Source organism: Cucumis sativus, chromosome 7 (genome assembly GCF_000004075.3).
Source record: "Cucumis sativus cultivar 9930 chromosome 7, Cucumber_9930_V3, whole genome shotgun sequence".
Classification (NCBI taxonomy): domain Eukaryota; kingdom Viridiplantae; phylum Streptophyta; class Magnoliopsida; order Cucurbitales; family Cucurbitaceae; genus Cucumis; species Cucumis sativus.
Window position 1 is genome coordinate 21,942,206 of NC_026661.2, and position 24,987 is coordinate 21,967,192.

Sequence of the window (24,987 nt, forward strand, 5' to 3'; positions counted from 1 at the left end):
TGCAACAACTGGAAGGCATGTGAGAAACTATCGGGGTCAAATTGAAAACTAAAGGTATTTTTGTAGACAATATAAAAGGCATTTAATAATATATTTGGTAAAAACAGATCGCCCTTGGGACACGAGACAAGGTTACCAAAATGGCATTCAAAGAATATCGTTTAACATTAAAGTACACCCCCCCCCCCCCCCCCCAAAAAAAAAAAAAAAAAAAAAGAAAGAGAGAAAAAGAGACAACGTGTGAATGGCTATGTCATCGCTGATTGCTCACAGAATGGATCAAGAAAAAGCCCAATCAATAAAGATAGACAGAGACGGGGGAGTGGACCAAGAGGTCCAATATACAAGAAGCAAGATGTTCATAAATTAGGTTGTGACCTATGTCAAATTTTCGGACAGCAAAACTGTTCGATCTAAATAAATGCAATTGGGAAATGGATTCGGGTTTAGACAGTTTGAGCTGTTGCCTTTTAGAAAACACAAAAAACTGTACACAATCAAATACTTCCAAGTCTTATTTTGCTTATTTGATACATCAAACTATGAGTATATTATTTACGAAGAAATGAATGGGGTATGTTGGACTTGGGACTTGAGTTATGTTTGGCTTTTCTAGGTTGTCGATGTTTTCAAATACAAAGAAAAGTGTAGGAAGAAGTTCAAAATGCCCATCTAAATACAGCTAAGACCTCTATAGGAGAAAATTTAAGTTCTCAAGATACAAAGGATTCCCTTTATCTTTCCCAAATTTTCAAGATACCAAGGATTCAACCTCTACATAAGAGAAAAATAGAGTAAAAGAATACGAGAGATGGCAATTACCAAGGCAAACTGATTCACTTGCATCCCTAATGACAGCCTTCCCTTTTCAGAGTTTGAAACTGATTAATGTAACAGAGGCTCTAGAAATGTTCCTTTTACGGATAAACACATTCAAGAGGCACTACTAATTCCGTTTTGGAAGCCTTGAAATGTGAGGCCTAAAATTCGAGATGACTCAAACAGTGATGTTTATGTTGCTGAGTGGCACCTTTCATTACAAATTCCTTTTTTCGCAAACAACACATAAATATAGGCATATACTCACCATAAAAAGAACCAAGTATAAAAGGAAAACAATCCAACAGAAGGTGAAGGAAATGTGGGTTTTATTGGTTAATATACATATATAGTGGTACCCACACAAGTAAACATGACCTTGATAGTGTTTCTATGATTTTTATTTTTTTTTACTGAAACAAACTTTTCATTGATATAATGAAAAGAGACTATAGCTTAAGATACAAAGTTCGGAATGCAAAGATACAAGATGGTCTTTCTATGCTGATTACATACTTTAAACAGAATGCAAGACAGATCAAACATAGTCCAATTTTCATGTCAATCTTCAAACAGTTATTTTCCGGCTAATGTTTTCAAAGAACAAGGTAGATGACATGGAGTTGCATAATAAAAAGAAACTAAGAATCTAAAAAAGAAAGCAAACCTTATTACAGCATGGAGTCAACCTCTTCCTTGCTTTAAAGAAACTAATGACTACCAGAATCCTTCTTGGGATGAATTGCTCCTACGAGGGCCTCAACCTCTTCCTTGACTCTTCCAAACACTCCGGGGGCCTTTACTTCATCAGCAGGCGTAGTCTCGTCAATATCATCGCTTCTTCCATGTGTTTCTTTGTGATGCCGTGGGGATTTATTACAGTGGATCACAGCCTCTATCTCTTCTTTCGCTCTCTCAAAAATATTGGGCGATTTTGGTTCTCTTTCTTCTCATGGCACCCCAAGAGGGGAAAAAAAAAGAGAGAGAGACATCATGTCAGTCAGCCAAAAACCTCGAGCAAAATCAAACTATGAATCTACAAAAGGAATTGGATCAACACCTTAACACACATAAGTTCGAAATTCATACACTGAAAATAATTTGCTCTAGAAAACTTAAAGGAAAAGTATCACTTCAGAAATGACAACAGATTCCTTTTGCACTAAACATAATGCACATTAAATCGGTCAATCCTAAATATATAAACCAGATAATGCTTTTAAATCAAACATTGCCTTACAAACAGCTAACCAATCAACGCCAATAATTACTGCAAATACGGACTATCAAGTGTTTTCTAGCTCGATTGCACGACAATCACCAACAAGAAATCACTGGAAAAGCTGAAATACGTTATCAACTATATGCCACTGGATGATCTTTACTTAATGCAACGATTTGAAGCTCATTTTATTCCAGAAACAGCATAACATCAGAGCAATCAAAACAATAGTGCCAAAAATGAAGTTGATGAGAACGATAAAGAGATTGAAAATTTGGAAATACCTGAAGAAGAGCCTTTGATCTCAGTCTTCGACTCCTCCATTTGAACTTTTCCGTGGGATTGATTAACCTGGTCTTACTCTTGTGCCCGTTCGCTGGGTGGGCTGGACTATCGCTTTCCCCGTTTTCGATGAGGCAATAACGGGCGGTAGGGACGTAACGACAGTTCCAGCTGCGGGACGACTTGTCGTTTCGTTCTATCTATATGTTATAAAGCCCAATTTGGGCCCAATATTTAACATTTAGGACACTTACGGCCCAAATCAAGGAATGGGAAGCACCTTCCAATTTATTATTATTATATTTTTAACAATTTTTCTTTAATGACAAAAGGAGAACATAAACGAAAGCTGATCTCAAAAAATAAAAGAAAGCCATCGATAATGGACGTTTTTCGAACCATCTTGTTTGAGAAACTATCATTTTATAAGTATTGAAAAGCAAACTCGTGAGTATTTAAGTTATAGTTGTAATCGATCTAAGTTTATGAACTAAATCATAATGTCGTGTTCAGAGGAGGAGGTCAATAAAAGCTTGAGCTTTAGTATCATATTTTACTTTTACTATTAGAAGATTTTTGAATGTGGATGAAAATGGAATAATTTTCTACTAGAAAAGAAAAGATAATATGCCTCAAGATCTTTAGAAACATCTTTATGGAAAGTAATTGTCTCACAAAGGTATAGTTGAATCCATCAATCTTGTATAACTTTTCAAAGCTAACATGATATGGGTATTAGAATCGTGAATAACTAAAACTGCATCGACGTTCACTTTGAAGGAGTGGAGAGAAAGATGAGACCCACAAGTAACATTTTGAATTAATTTGAAAGTAGTATTTGGCGAAGTAGAAGAACTATAAGGTAGCCAAAGATTGATATGAGATCCAAATGTTCCACCGCTTTTAGAGCCTATCAAATAAGGTTTGTGTCTATTTAGTTTCTTAAGAAAAAACAAATAATGAATCCATGTTTTTTTTTTAATATTTTGAAAAGTGTTTTAATACAACTATACATTAAAAGTTTATTGATTGATCATATATATATCAATTTTTTGCATAGTTGATTTATGTGCAACAGACAAAAATCCAAAAGTCAAGAAGAAAGTCAAAAACAATTCATCGTCATTTTTTAGAGAAACTCATGATATTTTCTATCGTTCTTATGAAAATGTTTAGAATGAAATTTGATCTAATGACCTTTTTTTTTGGATAAGTTAATTAGAATCTTTAATATTTTTTACGCAATACATGAAAGATAAGATTCAAAACTCTCACATCGACTCGTAATCACTATTAGTTGTAAATCACTTAAACTATACTCGTTTTTTAATTAGAAAGAACTCAAAAGTTAAGGTTAATTGTGGACAATGAATACGGCGTCGTTTCATCTTTTGATTAGATTAAGAAAATTAAGCGCCGGAAGGCATTTAAAATCGAATTAGTTATTTAAATTCCGTAGCCGTTACATTCCACATTGCAGCCTTTCGTTTTTCCCTTTTTCTCTTTTTCACTTTAGAGACTTTTCGAATTTCAAAATTTAAACGGCTCTTTCAATGGGAGCCCAGCTTCCCTCTTCCATTTATTCAATCTCCACCAACGCCATTACTCAGTTTCTTCTTTCTTTTCTAGACTAGATTCCTTCCATTCACAAACTTCTAAAACCCTACAAATCTGCACATTCTTATACAGACTGATTCTAATGGGTTCTTCCAGAAGCTGGCTAAAATCTCTCATCAGTCACAAAAAGTCTCATCCAGTTACCGAGCAAGTAAGCCTTGCGTTTGCTTTGTTTGTCTGAAAATTCTATGCTCTGATTTTCATTTCGACGGATAATGACGTTTTTTGGGTGTGATTCTGTAGGAGAAAGTTGGGGATCGGAGCAAGAAGAAATGGAGGTTATGGAGGAGCTTGTCTGATGGGTATGGATCTTCGGGTAAAATTACGAAGAGGGGATTTTCTGAATCGACAGAATCGCACGATTCAAAGCTTTTGGCTAACGCTGTGGCTGCTGTGGCTCGAGCTCCGTTGAAGGATTTCGTGGTTGTGAGGCAACATTGGGCTGCCGTTCGAATCCAGACGACTTTTCGTGGCTTTTTGGTATATAGTACTCTTACCCACTTCTCTAAATCTGTAAGCATGGATTTGGAAATCTGGATTTTTAGGATTCCTTCATTTATTGTGTGCAGTTTGTTTTATTTTCTTCTCCTCTTCATAATGGGCACATGGTTGACTCTATATTCTTCATTTTCGTCAATTGGACTTTGGGCTAGGAGAAGTGATGCAATCTTTCACTTAAACTTCACTAATTGCCGCTATTTTTGCTTTCAATTACATTTTCACTTTTCAGGGAAATTGTTGGAAGACAGGTCTTCTCACATACGTTAGAGACTTCTGTGTGAGCTAATGAGTGTGCCTTTCCCCCCCAAGGAGGATCTGCGCTTGGGACCTGGATGTGATACGATTTGAGTAGAACTATTCTGTGACTCTCCTTAGGAGTCGCCATTTTTTGACCCACTAGTTATTTCATAATTTACTACTCTTACACCATGACTTAAGTTTTTGGATTTAGTTGCGATTAAGTGGAGTTGGTTACCATGTGATCTGGTCTGCCTATAACTGTTGGAAATGCCTTGATTCCAGTAGGTTTGCAGGGAAATTGTTGGATTTTTTTTTTTCTGTAATAAAACTGTTCTTCCTTCGTTGGTGTAGGTGTAGCTAACATATTGGTAGTAAACTACTGTCTCACCGCTTCCGAGATGTGCATTTTTTTCGAAGTGTTTTGATAACATTCTTTGGTTTGTGTTCTGCAGGCAAGACGGGCTCTGAGGGCATTGAAGGCAGTGGTGAGGATTCAGGCCATATTCCGGGGTCGGCAAGTGAGGAAGCAAGCGGCTGTGACACTGAGGTGTATGCAGGCACTTCTCCGAGTTCAAGCCAGAGTTAGAGCGAGATCAGTTACCGCAGATGCTGACCAAGAAGAAGTTGATCCAATCAAACAGGCTGAGGCAAATTTCTGAAACTAACATGACTCCTGTTCCCGTTGTGAACTTCGAATTCTAAAACATTATAATGTTATTGTCTTGCAGAAGGGATGGTGTGACAGTCGGGGAACCGTGGAAGAAGTGAAAAACAAGCATCAAATGAGAAGAGAGGGAGCTGTCAAAAGGGAAAGAGCTCTTGCTTATTCCATCTTACAACAGGTAAGAAGAGTTGTCTAAATATACATTTTAGTCGTTTATTCTTTAAGATGGCTTGATTTAGTTCTCTAAATTTCTTCCTATTCAGAGATCAAAATCATGTGCTAGTCCAAATAGAGGCACGAGCAAACAAATGCTCCACCATAGGAAGTATGACAAGAATTACAAGCAACAGGATTGGGGTTGGTTAGACCGGTGGATGGCGGCCAAATCATGGGAAACTGGTTCATTGGACACTGTACCACCGGAAATGACACCGTTTTCTCGGAGAAGTGAAAACGTTTGCGGCTACTATCCAGACAGTGTTAGAACCAGAAAGAATAATGTCACAACAAGAATCTCGGCTCAACAACCCTCCTTTTCATCCAATCAAATTTCTCGTACTCCATCTTCCTCAGAGTCTGTATACGACGAATACTCTCCCTCCACATCATCCTCCTCCTCGGCACCAGTGGTAGCAACAGGTGAAGAGGAGGTGGGAAGCAAGCCAAGTTATATGTATCCCACGGTGTCCATCAAAGCAAAGCAGAGAACTTGCGGAGGAGGGGGCAAGAATTTACCAATCCCAGGCAGTGTGAGGACAACGCCAGTTGAAAATCGAGAAACGAGCAACAGTACATGCTCTGAAAATTCAGGGAGGTTGTGTCGTGATATGTATCAAGAAGTGCCATTTGGGCGGCGAGATTGGGTTAGATGCTGAAACAAGCCACCGTCGGTTTGCTGCGAGTGTTTGTGATCTGAATTTTCCATTTTTTTTCCCTTTCAGTTCAACAACTTGTTGTTCTTTTTTGTGTGGTTTTTGTGGGTGGTGTGGTGTGTTTGATATATACAACAAACCTTGTGATGGGTGACAAAGAGGAAGATGTATGTAATATTGATACTCTAAATACAAAATACAAGCATTCACATTTTCTTTTTTCAAGTGTTTGCACATTTTAAGCTACTTTTTATTCAACCATTATAGGAACAACACAATATCAATATTTCAAATACGTGTTCTTAAGATAGTGTGTGCATTTTCAAGGAGTCAATGTTTGTAAATTGTTTTGAAAAGAAGAATGATGATACACACCACATGTTTGTTAAGCTGTTTTTGTAATTTTCCAACTTCTTTTAATTCATTGATTTGTGTGTGTATTTTTAATTTAGATATCAAAGTTTAATTTATCAGTGAGAGTAGATTGTATGATTCTTAACAAAAATATTCATATACATTTCATTAATATCAATTTTTAACTGTCAACTCGAGCTAAGCTTAACTAATTGTTTGTTGTCGACAATAGATTTTGGGTTCAAATCCTTCACTATAGTTGTACTTAAATCAGTTATCCACCTCAATCAAAATTTATTAGTTAATAGATATTAGTTGTAAAACTACTTTAATCTATTACCCATTGCCAGCACGAGTTGAACTTAATTTACATCTAAGATCCCGAGTTCAAATCCCTGACTCTAATTGTACTTAAAAAGAAATTTTCAAAAAATAAAATATCAATCGTCACTGATTCAATAGTGGCTCAAACGATAGAAAAAGGCCCACAAAAAAGTATTTATTGGGCCAGCAGGTCCATGTCTTTCCGTATTGAATTTGGACCCATATTTAATAAGTCCATTAAATGTATAAAGAACTTGATGGGCTGACGGCCCAACTTTCTGATTTTTTTCAGAATGATAACTAATAAATCGGAATCATATCAATTCAAAACTGAAAACGATAGCTCTGTTTCCGCGCGAGAAGCCCTTCCTCTGTTAGGGTTTTACTTAGTAGAGGAGAAACATTTTGAAAAAAATAAACGGGTAGATTATAGTTTTCATAAATTAGTACAAAGAATTTCCGGCTTCAATGGCGGGAGAAAGGCATTACAATCCTGATTTCAACGCTTGCAATGGCGAAAATTTGGCCCAAATGTACGATCAGCAGAAACAATTTGATATGGGGAATGAATTGGAACAAGCAAATGTAGATAGTACAAGAAGTGAAATTAAGAATTCAACGACTCAGTATGACTCTTCTTCCAGTGGGTTAGTTTTTATGGTTCCTTTTTGTCATTCTGGTAAATAAATACACTCATAATTTATGGGGAATTAGTTGTTGAATCAAACCTTTTTGGAGCTTAACACATTTTTTTTTCTTATTTGTTAGCAAACTTTTCGTTGGAGGTGTCGCTTGGGAGACCACTGAAGGTAAATGTAAATTTAGTAAGTTATTGATTGCTGGGGATTTGGGGATACTCTAGAAAAAAAACAGGTCCTTTTTGTTCGTTAACGATTAATCTTTATGGTTTTTTTGTATTTAAGTCATATGACGAAAGATAGAATCTTTGATACATTATTTTTCTTATAAGATGAACAGTTTCTTTAAGCTAGAACTACCAAAGAAAAAAAAAAGGAAAAGGAAAACATCTAATGTTAGATAAATCAACTAAAATATGTTTCTATAGTTGTACAAGTCTTCTTGTTATTAGTCTAGCTTTTATTCATTGTCTTGTTATCAGTTCCCAGTTCCCACTATAGAGCCCTTTTTATTTTGTCTTCTAATTCCCTCATTAACTTCATGTGCATCTTGATTATGTTGCTTGGGGCCTAAATAGATGTCATTCCCTTGTTGCATAAATTATTGGATTTATGCTCATTTGATAATGCTGCTAATTCCAACTAGTTAACGTTAGCATAGCTCAATGATAATTGGTGTTCAAATCCCATGCCCCATGTTTGTTGTAATCATAAGACTTGTTGACATGAAATAACTCTTCTTGGGTTGGATGTCCCCCAATCCCATCTCCCAGGCATCCTTAGGAAAAGAAAAAATAATCTTTCCTTTGTCACATTGCCATTGTGCTAATATGTTATTAATTCCAAGTTATTCTTTCTGAATTCTAACTGTCATCATCCTGACATACATGTCTTAGAAACGATTTATCTATTATTATTATTTGGTATTCAGATACGTTTCGTGATTACTTTAGCAAGTACGGGGAGATAGCAGATTCAGTCATAATGATAGACAAACACACTGGGAGGCCACGCGGGTTCGGTTTTGTAACATTCTGCGATCCTGCCATTGCTGACATGGTTCTGAAGATAGATCATATTATAGATGGCAGAGCGGTAGCATAAGTTTCTTTTTTGTAATTCTAAGCTTGTTATCTATACGATGGGTAATGGTCAATGAAATATTTTTATATCATTATCAGGTGGAAGTGAAGAGGACAGTTCCTAGGGCTGATATGAATGACAAAATGGTATCAAGAACAAAAAAGATTTTTGTTGGAGGAATACCACCTGGTTTAACTGAAGGTAGTATTATTGTATAAAGTCAATATATATTTTCTTTTATGATTGATTCTTGATTTCAGAATTAATATTAATTGAAAGATGCTGTGTTTGGATGTCTCGTAAACATTGCAGAGGAGTTTAAGGATTACTTCTCTTCTTTTGGTAGAATTATAGAACACCAAATCATGATAGATTATAAAACGAAGCGATCAAGAGGATTTGGATTTATCACTTTTGAGAATGAAGATTCAGTTGAAAATATCTTTTCTGGTGATAGAATACACGAGCTTGGAGGCAAGCAGGTAAGTTCTATATATATTTTGCTTACATGAAAAAAAAACTTTATGAGATTGTTTACAGAACTTCTGTATGTCAACACCACCAAATGCAGGTGGAAATTAAGAAGGCTGTACCAAAAAGAGTTGCTTATGATTTCAATAGTAACAGTGGACAGACTTCAGGATATGACATGTATAGATGTGGAGGTTTATATGATGATATAATTGGCACAGATTTTGGTCCTTATGATTTATATGCACCGTATGGTGGCTTTGGTGTAAACTACGCCAGTTTTTACGGTGCATACAACTATGGTTTTGGTTATGGTGCTTCCATGTATATGAACGGTAGATATGGGATGAACGGCTACGGTACCCCCTCTGTTGGATATGGAATTAATGGATATGGAAAAGGATACGAAGGAAATGGTGGTTCAATGCCTGAGAGATTTCATCCATATTGGTATTGAGCAGACTTTTCCTAGATGGTTTCTTTGGTGAAGAAAGTGATGATTGATTTTCAACAGGCACGAGTGTTATCCATCTTAGTTGCTGTGCAGTTCGAGATTTTTTAAGTGTAATATAAATATTGTAGACAATTTTTCATTCTCTTTTTATTTTTGTTGTTTTTCTTTCTTTGAGACATGAAATGATTTGATTGATAAAATAGAATGGTGAACATATCTTTGGTTCGAATCTCTACTTTCTTTTGTGATCACATTCGCGAATAATGAATTCACCTGAAACATTGTAACTTTTCTCAACTGCTTCCATAGGAGAGGATAAAAAAGTTAAAAGGAGATATATCTTTAGATGTTTGTCTACTTGGACCCTTTGTTTGTAGGATGATGATGATGTTCATGATCATGTGACCAAATCATTCAAAAGGAGAATCGTATCATCGGATCAACAATTGTACAGTTTCATTAGCTTTTTTCTTCCTTCTTTTGTGTGAGAGATAAAACGTGGGTTTCACTCTATTTTGATACGTTTTTTAATCATCACAAGAAAACACAAAAGGGAACAGCTTGAGCACATGGGAAAGGCAGAGTTATCACATGGATTACACAACCTACACATAATTTAGTGGCAAATCCAAGACAGTTTCAACAGAAGTCACACTAAACATTATATATATATATATATTTATAAAAGTTAGAAGGGATCTTTTATTCAATTACCAATTGGCTTGTCCAAGTGCATAAAAAGAGTAAACAATTATGGTTTATCAAATTTCTGTCTTCTATTTAATTGATACGAGCTTTCTTCATGCTCCAAGCAGTGAGCTTTGTAATGGTGACACTCTCTGTTCCATTGTTGAAAGCATAGAGACCAACATTGTCTCCAATGGCCAACGTTGGATAAACTCTTGCTGTTATGCAACCTTTCCCCTTTAATCCAAAGCTTTCAACAACTGAGTGATCAATCTGTAAACGTTTCACAAATTTTCATGTGCAATTAGTTCACAAATATGATCAAATAGAAACATAAATGGTTCGAGTTTAGTTGCATTTGTTCCTTTGTTATTTCTTCGTTTAAACAACAATTTCTTTTTTATAAAAAGGACGGTGCATTATATTGGTAACAACAAAAGCTAACAATTGTAATATGATTAAACCGAACTAAATTTCTTTTTCACCTTGTTTAACTACTACAAGTTCTTTTTTAGTTAAAATATCATTAGTTCCTCCACTTTAGAGTTTGTTCAATTTTAGTTCAGGATCTCTTGTGCTAAAAAACAAATCGATATCAGTTAAACTAAACTCTTGTCGACAATATATTCATAGATTATATACGTAGACATAAACTATCTATATTCCAAATAGTTCACGTGCGGTGAAAATAAAATTATGAATACGAGGTGTTGCATGTTATACACACAAGTGTATGCAATTTTTAAATTGATTATTAAATGGTGTACTAAGAATAATTCATGTGTAAAATCACTTTTTCAACCAACTTCTTTGTCCTAAAGCCAAACCCCATTTAAGCTTTTTTTTTTTTTTGAACAAATTGATTCCATAAATTCAGCTTGATTATATAATATCAAAACTCAGTAGAGAACAAAAGAAAACAAACTTAATACAACCAAATAAATAATAATTCATAAGAATCTCACCAAACTTCTCAGCGAAAGATCTTCACTATCGACATCTACATCCAAGAACGCTCCATATGTTGTCTTGTCATTAGTCGGGTTTAACGAAGATCTATCCACACAAAAAAAAGGTTCTTAAAGTAACATAAATTATTCAATTAAACTATCACAATATTTCATTGTTACAATAATGTTGTTTCAATCCCTTAAATAAATGGTCATACCTGCTTTGGTCGCTACACATAAGGGCAACGTATTTGCTTTGTTTTTTGAATATGGTAAAGGAGACAGAAGTGTACTCTTTGAAGTCATTTGAAGCCAAAACTAGAAGTCCAAATGGACCAACTCCACCCTTTGTAGTTGCTGCTCTTCCCTTTTGACTACAAAGCACTTGTGGGTTTTCCCAATATTGAGGTTTCAAAATTTGAGCTTTCTTCAAGTTTTTCACTTTAAATGAAACCTCAACATCTGCCTGTAGTAATTATAATGAAAGAATTAAAAAACAACTAAACTTCAACTGTTTGTGTTTAATTCAAACGGACTCTTAATTTTTACCTGCGACGGTGTTACACCTTTTACTTCAATCGTAGATCCTTTCTTCAATACTTTGTTTGTCAATGTAACTTTGTTCTTTCTAAGCTTTTGTATCTCCTCAATTGGCCATTGAATTAATTGCTTCCCAGAAGCATCCAACCAAATTGTTCTTGGAATTCCCTTCAAATAAATCAATAAATAAATAGTTTTCATCAAATCCATATGTGACCCTACAAATATATAATAATAACAATATAAAATTTTCATTCTTAACTTTAATTCTTGACATTTTAAAATAACTATTTTGGTCTAGAGTTTATGGCTTATTCCAATTTTGATTCTTCTCTGGTCTTCAATACTTTACTATTATGTTCTTAAATCCTTATCTTTTTTTTTTTAATATGGATAATGTGATTTTGATTAAGAAAATTAAGAGTCTATTTTTGTAAACCTTTTAAAGACAATTTTTTTTAAAAAAATAATGGATTCTACTAAAGTACTTTGTAATATATTTATAAACAAGTTAACTAATAAACATTAGAGGAAACATAAACTATTATTAACTAGTTAATTAATTTGACATAACATGTTTACATTTCATAAAACAAAACTTGATTTTTGTATGAAGTTTAAAGATTTTGTTAAGGGTTCTATTTTATACAATTTTTTATATATAAATGTCATTTTTTTAATGACTGAAAATATAAATTTATATAATTTTTTTACTCAGTTTACTTAAAACATAAAACCCTTGAGAAACTGAAGTAAAATAAAAACAAAATAGAATTCAAATCCATCACTTTTCATGTCGGTAGGTTTCAAGACTTTTCTTTTCAACATCAACATATATACATATATATATATAATATAGAAATATTCTTTTTTAATGGTGAAAAAGTGAAAATGGGATTGGATCATTGACTTGGAGATTTGAAAAATTACCTGGATGCCAGACCATCCTTTCTTGATATCATCTTCAACACTTGATGATTCATTCACCCAACCCCACAAAACTCTCCTCTTCTTTTGTCCGTCATAGAAAGTTTTTGAAGCATAATATTTCCCATAATCATATCTCAATCCACTGTAACCTTCTATTGATCCTTTGTTTGGTACGTAAATATCTTTTTCCACATCATATGTTCCGATCGTATATACGTCGTGCCTTGTATCATCCAAACTCACCTTCAATACATGCTTCACGTTCTTTCCATTCACGGTCGTGTCAACCCCTCTTCGACCGGTCTTTGCTACCGGGTAGAAATCTGGACATTCCCACATTCCCGACCCATCAGCATAATGAAGCGGATGGTCAACCTATATATATCAAAGACCAAAACGGTGTTACAAGTTGAATATATATAGAAAACTCAAAACAATACTTGAGTGCATTCTAGGTTGCATCTATTTCATCCACACATAATATTATATATTAGAAAGTATAACTTTACTCGAGCTTTAACTCAAGAAAAGTTTAAAAGTCGTAAGTAAAAATAGAGATAGGTAGATACTACTTTAAATTTAGTGGTAGTTTAACATAACCTGATCCCACTTGATGAAATCTTTACTTTGGAACATGAGGGCGAGTCCACGAGTGTGAACTTTGTTTCCAACAATGACTCGCCACTCCCCGTTGGGACCGAGCCAGGCGGTGGTGGGGTCTCGGAAGGAGCTGGCATTAATTTGGTTTTGTGGGGTGGGGGCCATGAGAGGGTTTTTTGGGGATTTGACCCATTCTCTTAGATATGGGTCAGAGAGGTTCTTGGGGACAGCCAAGTTTTGAACTTGTTGGTTTTTAGGGTTAATTCCTGTGTACAAAATCGCCGGTTTCTCCCCGGGGAGGATGGTGGCGGATCCTGACCAGCAGCCGTTGATATCAGACGGCTGAGATGGGAAGATGGCGTGATCATGGGGTTCCCAATTGATCAGGTCCGTTGATGTGGAGTGAGCCCACACAATGTTGCCCCACACTGCTCCTTTTGGGTTGTATTGGTAAAACAGATGATAAATTCCTTTGTATATCATTGGACCTGAAATATCCAACATTTTGGTATTGAAAAAAACCCCAAGAACCAAATTTGTAATAATCTTAGTATTTATTTATGTTGAATAATTGAACAAATGTAGCAAAAAATTTAGAAAAGAAAACAGAGGAGGTGGAACTAACCATTTGGATCTGAGAATGATTTCGAGTGAATTTCATTATCAAAGCACATGTAAAAGAGAAAAGTTAGTGGAGAGAAAAAACCCAGAAGCAAAAAGCAAAAATTGAAAGAAATGAAGAAGAAGAAAGTGAGAGAAGAAGAAAAAAAACCATTGATCCAATTCTTGGGAGGTTGAAAATGGTAGGAAGTTCTATAAGGTTGTCGATGATGATAATGATAAGGAAGAGAGGTAGAAGTTTGAGGTTTGTGAACATGGTGAGAAGCTTGAAGTTGAAAAACTCCATGGCCAAACAAGAAACAGAGGAAAGAGATGAAACAGAGAGAGATGGAAGCCATTGGAGAGGAATTTGTTAACTCAGTATTGGGTATTTCAGATATATATTTATAACTAAAATTCTGATTTTGATTGGTCTTTTTTAGAGAGAGAGAAAAGGCAAAATCAAGAAACTTGAAAGGGTGAATTTGTATATTAATAAGTCAATTTGATGTTTGTGTCTAAGTCTTTGGGGGACGGTTTGGTTTGTGGGAATAAAAAGGAAAATTATGGACTCGATTTTTGGATTACCACGTTTGTGACGAGCTAACAACTTAAAACAATGGGTTTGTATTGATATGTCATATTGATGCTTTTGTATAATTGTTGACTAAATTTGAGAGGATTGTTTTCTTCCTGGGAATAAAAAAAAATCATGAAATGGACAGCTAGAAATTCTTGAGCATCTTAAAATCCTCGTTTCAAAGGTAGTTTACGCCTTCGTAAAATTTAGGTTTTTAGATTCTCATATTGAGAGTATTACCATTGTTTTTGTTTTGTTAGAAAGTTATTCGATTTATTTTATATAAAATAAAATTGATGGATGTTGTTTTGGTGAGAGAGTTGCTAATATAAACTATTTTGATATTTTTCAAACAAAAAATTAGTATAAAATAAATAGGAAAATTGCATCAAATTAGAAAAAAATTTAGAAAAAACTATTTTGATATTTATTTTTGCATATTGCAAATATGACAAGTCTGACAAGTAATTAATGATATCAGACAATTATCGGACGGCTATCAAACACTTATTTACTTTTAAATTTGCTATTTTTACAATTTAAAAAATATAATGACATGGACCTAATTATCATAATTTTTTTTGTTGTTGCTATTTTTGCAGATGCAAATATGTTATACATGTTTAAATTTTATTAAATAAATTATAAATTACGAGTAGTCGTAAGAAATTATTACATATTTTATACTTTTAAAATCACAAATATGCTGTAAATTCAATTAAATACTAAGTAATTTTATTTTTAATTTTCTGTAAATTCAATTAAATACTAAGTAATTTTATTTTTAATTTTCTGTTTTTGAAATTTATACTAATTTCTAGCCGGAAGTAAAAATTACATTTTCAAAAGCATTAGTAGAAAATAAATAGCAGAATAAATATTTATAAGTGTGGAATTTAGATGTAGACGTGGTCTTTAATTATAAGATTACTTTTCAAAAACAAATTTATCAAAAGAAACCAAAAACGTTCAAATTTGTATTATATAAGATTTATAAATTTTACAAGAATGTCAAATAAATCAATTGTTTAAAGATATATATTAATTAATTGATATGAATATACGATAATTTAGAATTATTTTTTAGTAAAAATAAGAAGTGAATAGTTAGATGAACATATTGATCATCAACATATATACTTTGTCTTTACCTTATAAAATCGACTCATAATGTAATCTCTTTGGCTTCGAGATAAAGAGGAGAAACACGCTGACACACACGTCTTGCTCGATTGTAGCTAGACGTAGAATTAATAATATTCTAAACTAACTTTGGATTATTTTGGATTTTTTTTTCAACTACATAGTAATTTAATTAATATTCAAGAAATAATGTTGAATTTGAGAGGTTTAAGTTATTAGACTAGAATGATTAATTTTTTAAAAAAGAAGTTTTTAGACTATTCTACTTTGGGCTATCTACATCATTGAAAAATTTATTGTTGACTTTATGATCTAAAAAGAAAACCACATCTCACTATAAACAACTTATCTATTCTTTTAACTTTCAAGAATTTATAAAAAATAGATATAAAGATGAGTCATGAAGCAACATTCAACCTTTTATTTGATTTAGACATTACGTTTAGGACTCTAATTACTATATATATATATATATACACTTGATTACATAATTTTATGTAACTTCTAATTAAATTTCATTCTTATTAAATTTCATTCTTATTTAACCATAGTTTTTAGAGAAATTTTAAAAAATAGCGAATTTTACAAAATATTTACAACCTATAGAAAATTCTATCACTGATAGTTATTGATATGTTATAGTGATAAAAGACTATTCGTGATAGAATCCAAAATTTTGTTATAGCTTGTAAATACTTTAATTTATTTTGTTATTTTAAAAAATGTTTCTACTTTTTTAGTCTTCAAACCACAAACATTATTTTTCTAACTATTAAATACATATATTAACCATTTGTCTTAATTAATTACTTTTAAGAAAATAATAAGAGAATTGTAAAAAATAACAAATTTGACAATATTTACAACATATACCAAAATTCAGATTCTATCAATAATAAACATTGGTAAACACTGATATGCGTCTATTTGTAACATTTATAATATAATTCAAAATTTTGTTATAACTTATAAATATTTTAATTTATTTTGCTATTGAATAATAATATTGTATTTTGATAAACTAATTAATTTCATATTAAATTTGTTTGAACTAAAAAGAGATCATATTAATTAAATATAGGTATATATATTATATTGGTGTATGATTTTAATTTCAAATAATATTAAAATAATAAATATAGGAATTGAAATATGAAATTATACTTATAAATTAAGCTATAAGAAAAAAAATGTTAATTTAGTTTTAATGATCAATATGAGATGAAATAATAATATACTAAACAGCATCATTGAAACAACTATTACTTTTATCATTTAAAAAACATTAATAGATTGTATTAGTAATTAATTAAGGAGTTTTTTACATCTCACCCTATAACTCATATTAGCAAAATGGAACACTTCTTAATTTTTATTGGTCACAAAACTAGTTAGAAGCTTATTTTCATGCACGACGGTCTATTTAAATAGTCAGTGGTCGTATCAATCAACTGATATTCATGTAAATAAAAAATTTAATAGACGATTTAAAATTGATAAACTTATAAAAGTTTAAAGTCTAACAGTGTTGTGAGAGCACATTTCTTGACAAGAATTATATATAACGAAACATTTAAACATGACGTGTAGTAAAAAACTAAAAAAGAAAATATTTTTTATGTCGAATTATAGATAACTGTGACACATTTAAAGCGTCAATATAAGAGTATTAATGACAATATATTGGTGTCGAGTTATAGATAATGGTGATACATTTAAAATGTTAACGTAAGAGTGTTGAATGATAATATATTAGCCTCAATAGATAGTGACATATTTATTGTGTCAATGGGTGTCATCTAAGCAGTGTCGTTAAATAGCCTTTCTTAACAGGAGCTTCAATGATGTAAAAATTGTATTGTTGAAAATCCAAATTTCTAGTAGCGTTTATTTTCTCCACCTTTCTTCTCCATTTTAGCTTTTTAAATAATACCCACATATATTTTAAATATAATATAAATCTTGATATATAACTATTACTTCGAAGTTTAAATGGTTTACAATTTTAAAAGTTAAACGTTTAAATCGATAAGTTATTATTTTAAATTTATTAAATTTATAATGTGAGAAGAGTATGAAAGAGAGACTAAATTATGGACTAAACAAGACTTGGAATTTTCAAAAAGGCAATGTGCTTTTTTAATCATAGAGAATTAATTTGACTTTTATGATTGAGGGTCTCATTAAAGAAAAGCATTAATGTATGTTTTGAATTAAAAGTACTTTTTATAATACTAATGATAACATGCTTTTCTATTGGATTATGAGCCTAAATATTGTTTGGTAAGTTTGACTAATTAATTAATTGTTAAACCCTAAACTTATTTAAGAATTAATATATTTATTTCTTAGCTTTTTTTTCTTTTTTAATGCAGAATATATATTTAATTCTCTTTTTCTTTTGTGTTGTATACTTAGTAACATGGAAGTATAATTTTTTTTTCAACAAGTTGACATAACCTAATGAGACAAACCATCATATAAACTATTAGAAAATACTCAAATCTTAGCTTACACCCAAAAAAAATTAAGAGAAAAAACTTATATATTGATACCTAGTAATCACTAAAAAAAAATTGTCTAGTTGGAGTTTGATCTTTGTTTAATCTCATCTTTGTTTCACATTTAACTCGGTTATTAACTTAATTATATTTAGGTTAACTTATTGTAATACAAAAATTCGTTTTTCTTAATTAAAATAAATTATACATCTTATCATGTTAAATTTACTAATGTACATTTGTTAATTTTTACCCAAAACTAGCTAGAACCACACTTTAAACAATCTAAATTACCATCACTTTAACTTTCATTTATTTAATGAAAAACACTCTTTAAACGTAAAATACAACTTTTTAAGTATAATTAAGTAGGTAATTAAAACCTACCACAAAATTTAGGGTAAAGAAAATTTAATTACCCAAATTGGGTTTATTCAAAACCCACTACATAATAATACACACAAATGAGAAAAAAAAATGGGGAAAAAATATATATTATGTCCTCACTCATTTAATTTCCATCCTAATAAAGTTAGTAGTTGGGATTTTGGATCAATTGATATGAGCTTTCTTCATGCTCCAAGCAGTGAGTTTTGTAATGGTGACACTGTCTGTTCCATTGTTGAAAGCATAGAGACTAACATTGTCTCCAATGGCTAATGTGGGATAAACTCTTGCTGTTATGCAACCCTTTCCTTTAATTCCAAAGCTTTCTACTATTGAGTGATCGATCTGTAATTGTTTCACAATTGTTGATCATATAAGTTTGACGGTCTTATTTTTAAGCTTCAAACAATGTTAAGATTGGACCTTAAACTTATAGCAATTATAGAAATGCTTATATGAAGGCGTATAATTTAAACTACGACCATTACCGAATATATTTCTCTTAATGGATATATGTGGATGAAGATGATGCATAAATTAATTAACGAAAATAGAATAATCTCACCAAGCTTCTTAGTGAAATATTTTCACGAGTTGGATCCACGTCTAAGAATGCTCCATATGTCGTCTTGTCATTATTCGAGTGAAGAGAAGACCTAAAATACATTTAGTAAAAAGAGTTTAAAAGTGAATAAATATATGGTTTAGCATTAATTACTTATTTTTATTATCCTATCTTATCTCATGTCTCTATATATTTGTATCATTCAACTCGTCAAAATAGTTGAGCTCAACTCAAATCTCTCATTTGTACTAATAGTATATGGATCGTACCTGCTTTGGTCACTACACATGAGAACAACATATTTGTGTGGTTTTTTGAATACTGTAAAGAAGACAGAAGTGTACTCTTTGAGGTCATTTGAAGCCAAAACTAAAAGCCCAAATGGACCAACTGATCCACCTTCTGTAGTTGACGATGTTCCCTTTTGGCTACAAAGCAACTGTGGGTCTTTCCATTCAGGTTTCAATATTTCAGCTTTCTTCAAATTTTCCACTTTGAATGAAATCTCCACATCTGCCTGTAATTATATCTATATATCAACAAAAAAACAAAACCAAAGATCCCTAAATCAAACAACCCCTTGGTTATGCCATTTTTGACATATCTGTCTTCTAGTGCTTTAGAAATGTTCAAATCACCCTCATTGAACCTAGAAAGTTTTAGGTTGTACGTTTATTTAATTAACAATACAATAATTTAAGTGTTATATATTATGTTAAACAAAAATTTGGATACGATCTAGGCTTAGTTGTGTGTATTATACAGGAAAAACTTATTCAAAGCCTAGTCCGAAAGATTAAATTTTGATTGAACACACTTAATACTATGTTAAAGCTCTAACTCAAAATCTAAAACTCGTTGATTATGGTGAAACTTTTGAAAAAACAAAAAATTATTATACCTGTGCCGCTGTTACACCTTTCACTTCAATGGTTGATCCTTTCTTCAAAACTTCATTTGTCAATTTAACTTTGTTGTTTCGAAGCTTTTGAATTTCTACAATTGGCCATTGAATGAGTTGTTTTCCAGATGCATCTAGCCAAATAGCCCTTGGAATTGCCTACAAAAATCGATCGTAACCAAATAATAAGGAAAGAATGAAATTACATATAGAGTATAGCCAATCGTTCATAAGTTTAATTTTCAATAGAGCATATAGCCAATATTTGGACTGACAATATTTTTTACAAAACAATTATCAAACGGGATCTTAAGAAATGAATCAAAATTACCTGGACACCGGACCAACCCTTCTTGATATCATCATCGACACTTGAAGATTCATTGACCCAACCCCACAAAACCCTTCTCTTCTTCTGGCTGTCAAAGAATGTTTTTGAAGCATAATACTTCCCATAATCATATCTTAACCCATTGTAACCTTCTATTGATCCTTTATTTGGAATGTAAATGTCTTTTTTCCAATTATATGTTCCAACCGTATAAACGTCGTGCTTGGTATCATCCAAGCTCACCTTCAGTATGTGCTTCACGTGCGATCCAGACACTTTCATCTCCACACCAGTTCGACCGGTTTTTGCCACAGGGAAGAAATCTGGACACTCCCACATTCCCATGTCATCCTTGTAACGTAGAGGGTGGTCAACCTATAAAAAGAACCTAAATTACTTTTAAATATACCTTAATCGCAAAAATGATATGTTTTGATATCTCAATACATATATATTGGTATAGTTTAACGCAACCTGATTCCACCTGACGAAATCTTTACTTCGGTACATGATAGCGAGTCCACGGGCATCAATTTTGCTCCCAATGATGACTCGCCACTCCCCGTCGCGACCCAGCCAGGCGGTGGTGGGGTCCCGGAAGGAGCTGACATTGATGTGGTTTTGTGGGGTGGGGGCCATGAGAGGGTTTTTTGGGGATTTGACCCATTCTCTTAGATATGGGTCAGAGAGGTTCTTGGGGACAGCCAAGTTTTGAACTTGTTGGTTTTTAGGGTTAATTCCTGTGTACAAAATCGCCGGTTTCTCCCCGGGGAGGATGGTGGCGGATCCCGACCAGCAGCCGTTGATATCAGACGGCTGAGATGGGAAGATGGCGTGATCATGGGGTTCCCAATTGATCAGGTCCGTTGATGTGGAGTGAGCCCACACAATGTTCCCCCACACTGCTCCTTTTGGATTGTATTGGTAAAAGAAATGATAAATTCCTTTGTATATCATTGGACCTGTAATGTTCCAAAATTAGATATACAACAATAATGATATATTTGGAATTAGACTATAACTTTGGTTTCCAAATTGTAAATACTCTCAATAAATTTTTATTTTAATACTTTGTTTATATTAGTTGATCTCAACAAATGGTTGCTTGAGCTGTTATTGATATCTTCCGCCAAATTAAATTAGTAACCAAATAAAACGAGTATATATAACTCAATTGATATCAAATACGTATACAAAATTTTTCAAACAAGAGGTTTTATCCCCATCTCACAAGTTATCAAAATAAAAATAGAATGCACCAAATATTGGTAAAAAGAAAAAAGATTGAGTTTGTAAGGTAGAGAAATGTAGAAAAAGTTAGAAAAAAAAAAGAAGAACAAAATTAAGGAGGAATTATTAGCAACTTACCATTTGGATCTGCATTTTTGCAGTGAATTCCATAGCCATATCACATGTCAAAGAAAAACGCTTCAAACTTCAATGAGAAAGAAGAAAACCCAAAAGAAAAAGAAGAAAAGAAATTGACACAAAGTACCATTAATCCAATTCTTGGGAGGTTGAAAATGATAGGAAGTTCTGTAAGGTTGTTGTTGGTGCTGATGAAGAACAAAGTGAGATGTTCTATGAGAAGCTCTATAAACATGGTGAAGAGCTTGGAGTTGCAAAAATTCATGGCCAAATAAGAGAAAGATCAAGAGAAAGATATTATTCAAGAAGCAAAGAGAGGATGAATAAGAAGCCATTGAAGAGAGGGGATATTGATTATATTTGTGAAGAAGAAGAAGTTATTAAATTATATATTTGGGTTTTTGGCCAAATAGCTATAAATGTAAATATAGTTTTGATTGTGATTGGTTATATATATACGATAGAGAGAGGAAAAAGGAAGAAACTAAGAAATAGAAATGGTGGGTCGTTGGGTTGATACTTATCAAATTTGAAGATAAATAAAGATCTTAATTTGAGATTGCTTTTACTTGGAGAAGTGCTTATCCATCCATTTGATGATCATTTCATTTTCTTTGTGACCTAAATATGGCTTATATATATCAAAACCATACATATATGAGGATATGTATAGATATATATAGTTTTTACTAGTTTTACGAGTAATATTATAGTTCGATCTTAAAACCAATTAATTACGACGATATATCTTCTCTATTTTTTTAATTACTAATAAACGTTTCAATTAGTTTCTTTTTAATAGTAATTTCTAAACATATAATAAATAAAAAGGAGAAGTTAGATAATGTAATGTTTTTTATTTTTATTTATTTTTATTATCCTCTTCTCAACAAGAAAAAAAAATCTTAGAGAGAAAAAATGTACTAGTAATTCTAGCAATTAATATTTTAATATTCTTTTATATATTTTTTATTTTGAAGAGTTGGATCCCACTAATATCAAATGTACTCTAAGTCCATTAAGATTTCATTAGAAGAGTCACAACCATCGATAAACAATAATGTAGGAATTTGTAAAAAACGTAAAGATAAAAGGGACATGTAAAGATTTTCTCTACAAGTCTACGTAACCTCTCAAATGTTCGGGACTTGGTTGAAAATGACAACTTTCAATATTATTATTGGTTAATTAATAAATCATTTATTATCAATTAATTTTAGTTACTATGTGTCACGTCTTTGTTAATCATCGAATTACTAATAGATGTTAGACTTTGTTTAACAAAACACATACCTAACAATAACAACATTTTTTTTTTCTACGTCTATTTGACCAAAAATGTGAAGCTATACATAAATATACATACATATATAAAAGTTAGAGATGATTTGGGCCTATCCACGAGAGTAGTGATATGGGCCGAAGCCCATTAGTATTAGACACCAATCTATGTTTGGATCGCCCACAGTGAGCCCAAAGCTGGAATACAGTAACTTTTTACTGGACAACACTAAACGGGTTGCCAAACATAGCTCAAAAGTCACAATCAAGCTTTTTTGTTTCTTAGAAAACAATAAATTAATAACACTAATGAAAAACTTCCATTCCATGTTTATGTATTTTTCTCTCTTTGTATCCGAGCTAAAAACCAAAACCATCGATCCTAAGGACGATAAATTTGTGTATCATCAATCAATTTAGAATAAAATTGGTAGATTAGATCTCTCATCCTCACAATTGTTGTATTAAAAAAAGTCAATCCAAACATTTATTTATAATCCTAACCAAATCTCTTATGCAATAAAATGCAGAGGTTTCATGTATGAATTACTGCACGCATATTGTTACTCAAAAGAGGGAAAAGAAACCATTATATTTCATATATTTGAAATTAGATTTTATAAGTAAGTACAATTTTATCATTTGTAATTTAGGTTGAGAATTATAATTTATTTTATTAAATAGCAAAAAAGAAAAATAAAATCTCTAACAAAATAAGACCCACATGTCTCCCTATAATTTTGGAAGGAAAAAGGGGTAAATCATGATGGGATTTGATTTGACAAAATTTACACTTTTTTTTCTTCCTTAAAAATACTTTTACACTATTGAACTATTTTAGAGAGAAAAAAAACAAAAAAAACAATGTATTTGTGAATAATTTCATCCTCACACACTCTCAACAAAACGTTATTGTATTTACTTAAGTAAAAAATTAAAAAAATCCAATATTTAACATTAGAAAGATTACCTCAAATAATTTTCTTATTTTTTTTATAAACTTTCAAAATCATAATAGGTCGTCGTATTTTCTAATTATTAATTTTAAATGAATAGATCCTTCAAGCCAAAAAATAGTCTAAGTATGATTTTTAAATTTTTTATATTACATCTAGTAAGTACGTAGAGAATTATGTTTTAATTGTCAAATATAATTTCGAACACATTTGTATTTTGCAAATTGATAAGTATATTGAAAATTTTTTATGAACTTTTTAGAGATCTAAAATTATTTAAATAGCAAATAAGGAAAAAGGAAAAGAAAGTCAAAATTATTTGATATAATAGGAAGTAGGGAAAGAAAAAAAGAAAGGAAAATGTAAAAGGATTTTTTGAAAAAAATGAATGGAAATATTTGATATGATTGGGTTATGAAATTTCAAAAATATAATAATTATGATTTGATCAGGAAATAATTTAAGCCATATAATATTGTAATAAGAAAAAAAGATTTAAAAAAAGATGGCCGTACGATAAGCGGATTGGGTAAAAGGAGGGGCCCAGGGAAAGCAAGTGTCAAAAGGAATTATGCCGCCCCCATTCCCTCTCCAGTCAGGCACCGTGAAGGAGTCTGCTCCTCACAGACCACTCTTCGAATGACACGTGTGGTTGTCGGGTCAAGTACGGCTTCCCTCACAGGTCACTCTCACGAGCATGCATGTAGAGAAGAACTAGACACTCACACACACCCTCAAATATTATTAACAACACTATTTTCCTTCTTTCTTTCTTTTTTTCTCTTCTCTTCTCTTCTGACAATTTACCGAAATAAATAAATAAATAAAATGATGGGTTTTTATTTTTTACTTACTATAACTTTTTTTTTAATATAATGAATAGTAAAAAATAACAATAGAATAAGAAAAAAGCAGCGTGCTCCTGAAAGTCATCATTAGCCGTTGACTCCCATCGTTTGTCATTACCCCATACATTTTCCACCGCTTGATTAGCCATGTCCCCACCCCTTCTCATTTTTCTATTTCTTTCCCTCTCCTTTAAATTATAAATCAAATCAAATCAATTAAATTATAAATATATACAATAAAAAGAGTATATTATTTTAGATAAGTTTGATTCTTTGTT

The 24,987-nt window shown here is 32.0% G+C and overlaps 3 protein-coding genes and 1 long non-coding RNA gene across 4 annotated transcripts; 1 reads left to right on the top strand and 3 right to left on the bottom strand.

Moving 5' to 3' along the window:
• Positions 1–1,216: 1,216 nt before the first annotated feature.
• Positions 1,217–2,484, bottom strand: LOC101220909. Its single transcript, XR_180804.3, has 2 exons — positions 2,326–2,484; positions 1,217–1,765 (listed from the first exon to the last, which is right to left on the bottom strand). It is a non-coding gene; the product is annotated as an uncharacterized LOC101220909 (long non-coding RNA).
• Positions 2,485–3,840: 1,356 nt separating this feature from the next.
• On the top strand, positions 3,841–9,776 carry LOC101220676 (protein gar2). Its single transcript, XM_011661340.2, has 11 exons — positions 3,841–4,091; positions 4,184–4,420; positions 5,134–5,328; positions 5,410–5,523; positions 5,609–6,092; positions 7,350–7,542; positions 7,664–7,704; positions 8,465–8,628; positions 8,715–8,817; positions 8,929–9,098; positions 9,188–9,776. Exons 1-11 carry the CDS (start codon positions 4,023–4,025, stop codon positions 9,542–9,544), a joined length of 2,127 nt encoding a protein of 708 aa, XP_011659642.1. The 5' UTR covers positions 3,841–4,022; the 3' UTR covers positions 9,545–9,776.
• A 402-nt stretch (positions 9,777–10,178) lies between these two features.
• LOC101220437 (beta-fructofuranosidase, insoluble isoenzyme CWINV1) lies at positions 10,179–14,358 on the bottom strand. Its single transcript, XM_004141637.3, has 8 exons — positions 14,021–14,358; positions 13,874–13,882; positions 13,249–13,736; positions 12,649–13,023; positions 11,728–11,886; positions 11,397–11,644; positions 11,194–11,284; positions 10,179–10,501 (listed from the first exon to the last, which is right to left on the bottom strand). The coding sequence occupies exons 1-8, from the start codon at positions 14,205–14,207 to the stop codon at positions 10,322–10,324; spliced, it is 1,737 nt and encodes a 578-aa protein (XP_004141685.2). The 5' UTR covers positions 14,208–14,358; the 3' UTR covers positions 10,179–10,321.
• A 4,011-nt stretch (positions 14,359–18,369) lies between these two features.
• Positions 18,370–22,043, bottom strand: LOC101209367 (beta-fructofuranosidase, insoluble isoenzyme CWINV1). The gene is made up of 8 exons (XM_004141757.3): positions 21,752–22,043; positions 21,625–21,633; positions 20,731–21,218; positions 20,257–20,631; positions 19,926–20,084; positions 19,294–19,541; positions 19,025–19,115; positions 18,370–18,804 (listed from the first exon to the last, which is right to left on the bottom strand). The coding sequence occupies exons 1-8, from the start codon at positions 21,957–21,959 to the stop codon at positions 18,625–18,627; spliced, it is 1,758 nt and encodes a 585-aa protein (XP_004141805.1). The 5' UTR covers positions 21,960–22,043; the 3' UTR covers positions 18,370–18,624.
• Positions 22,044–24,987: the final 2,944 nt, after the last annotated feature.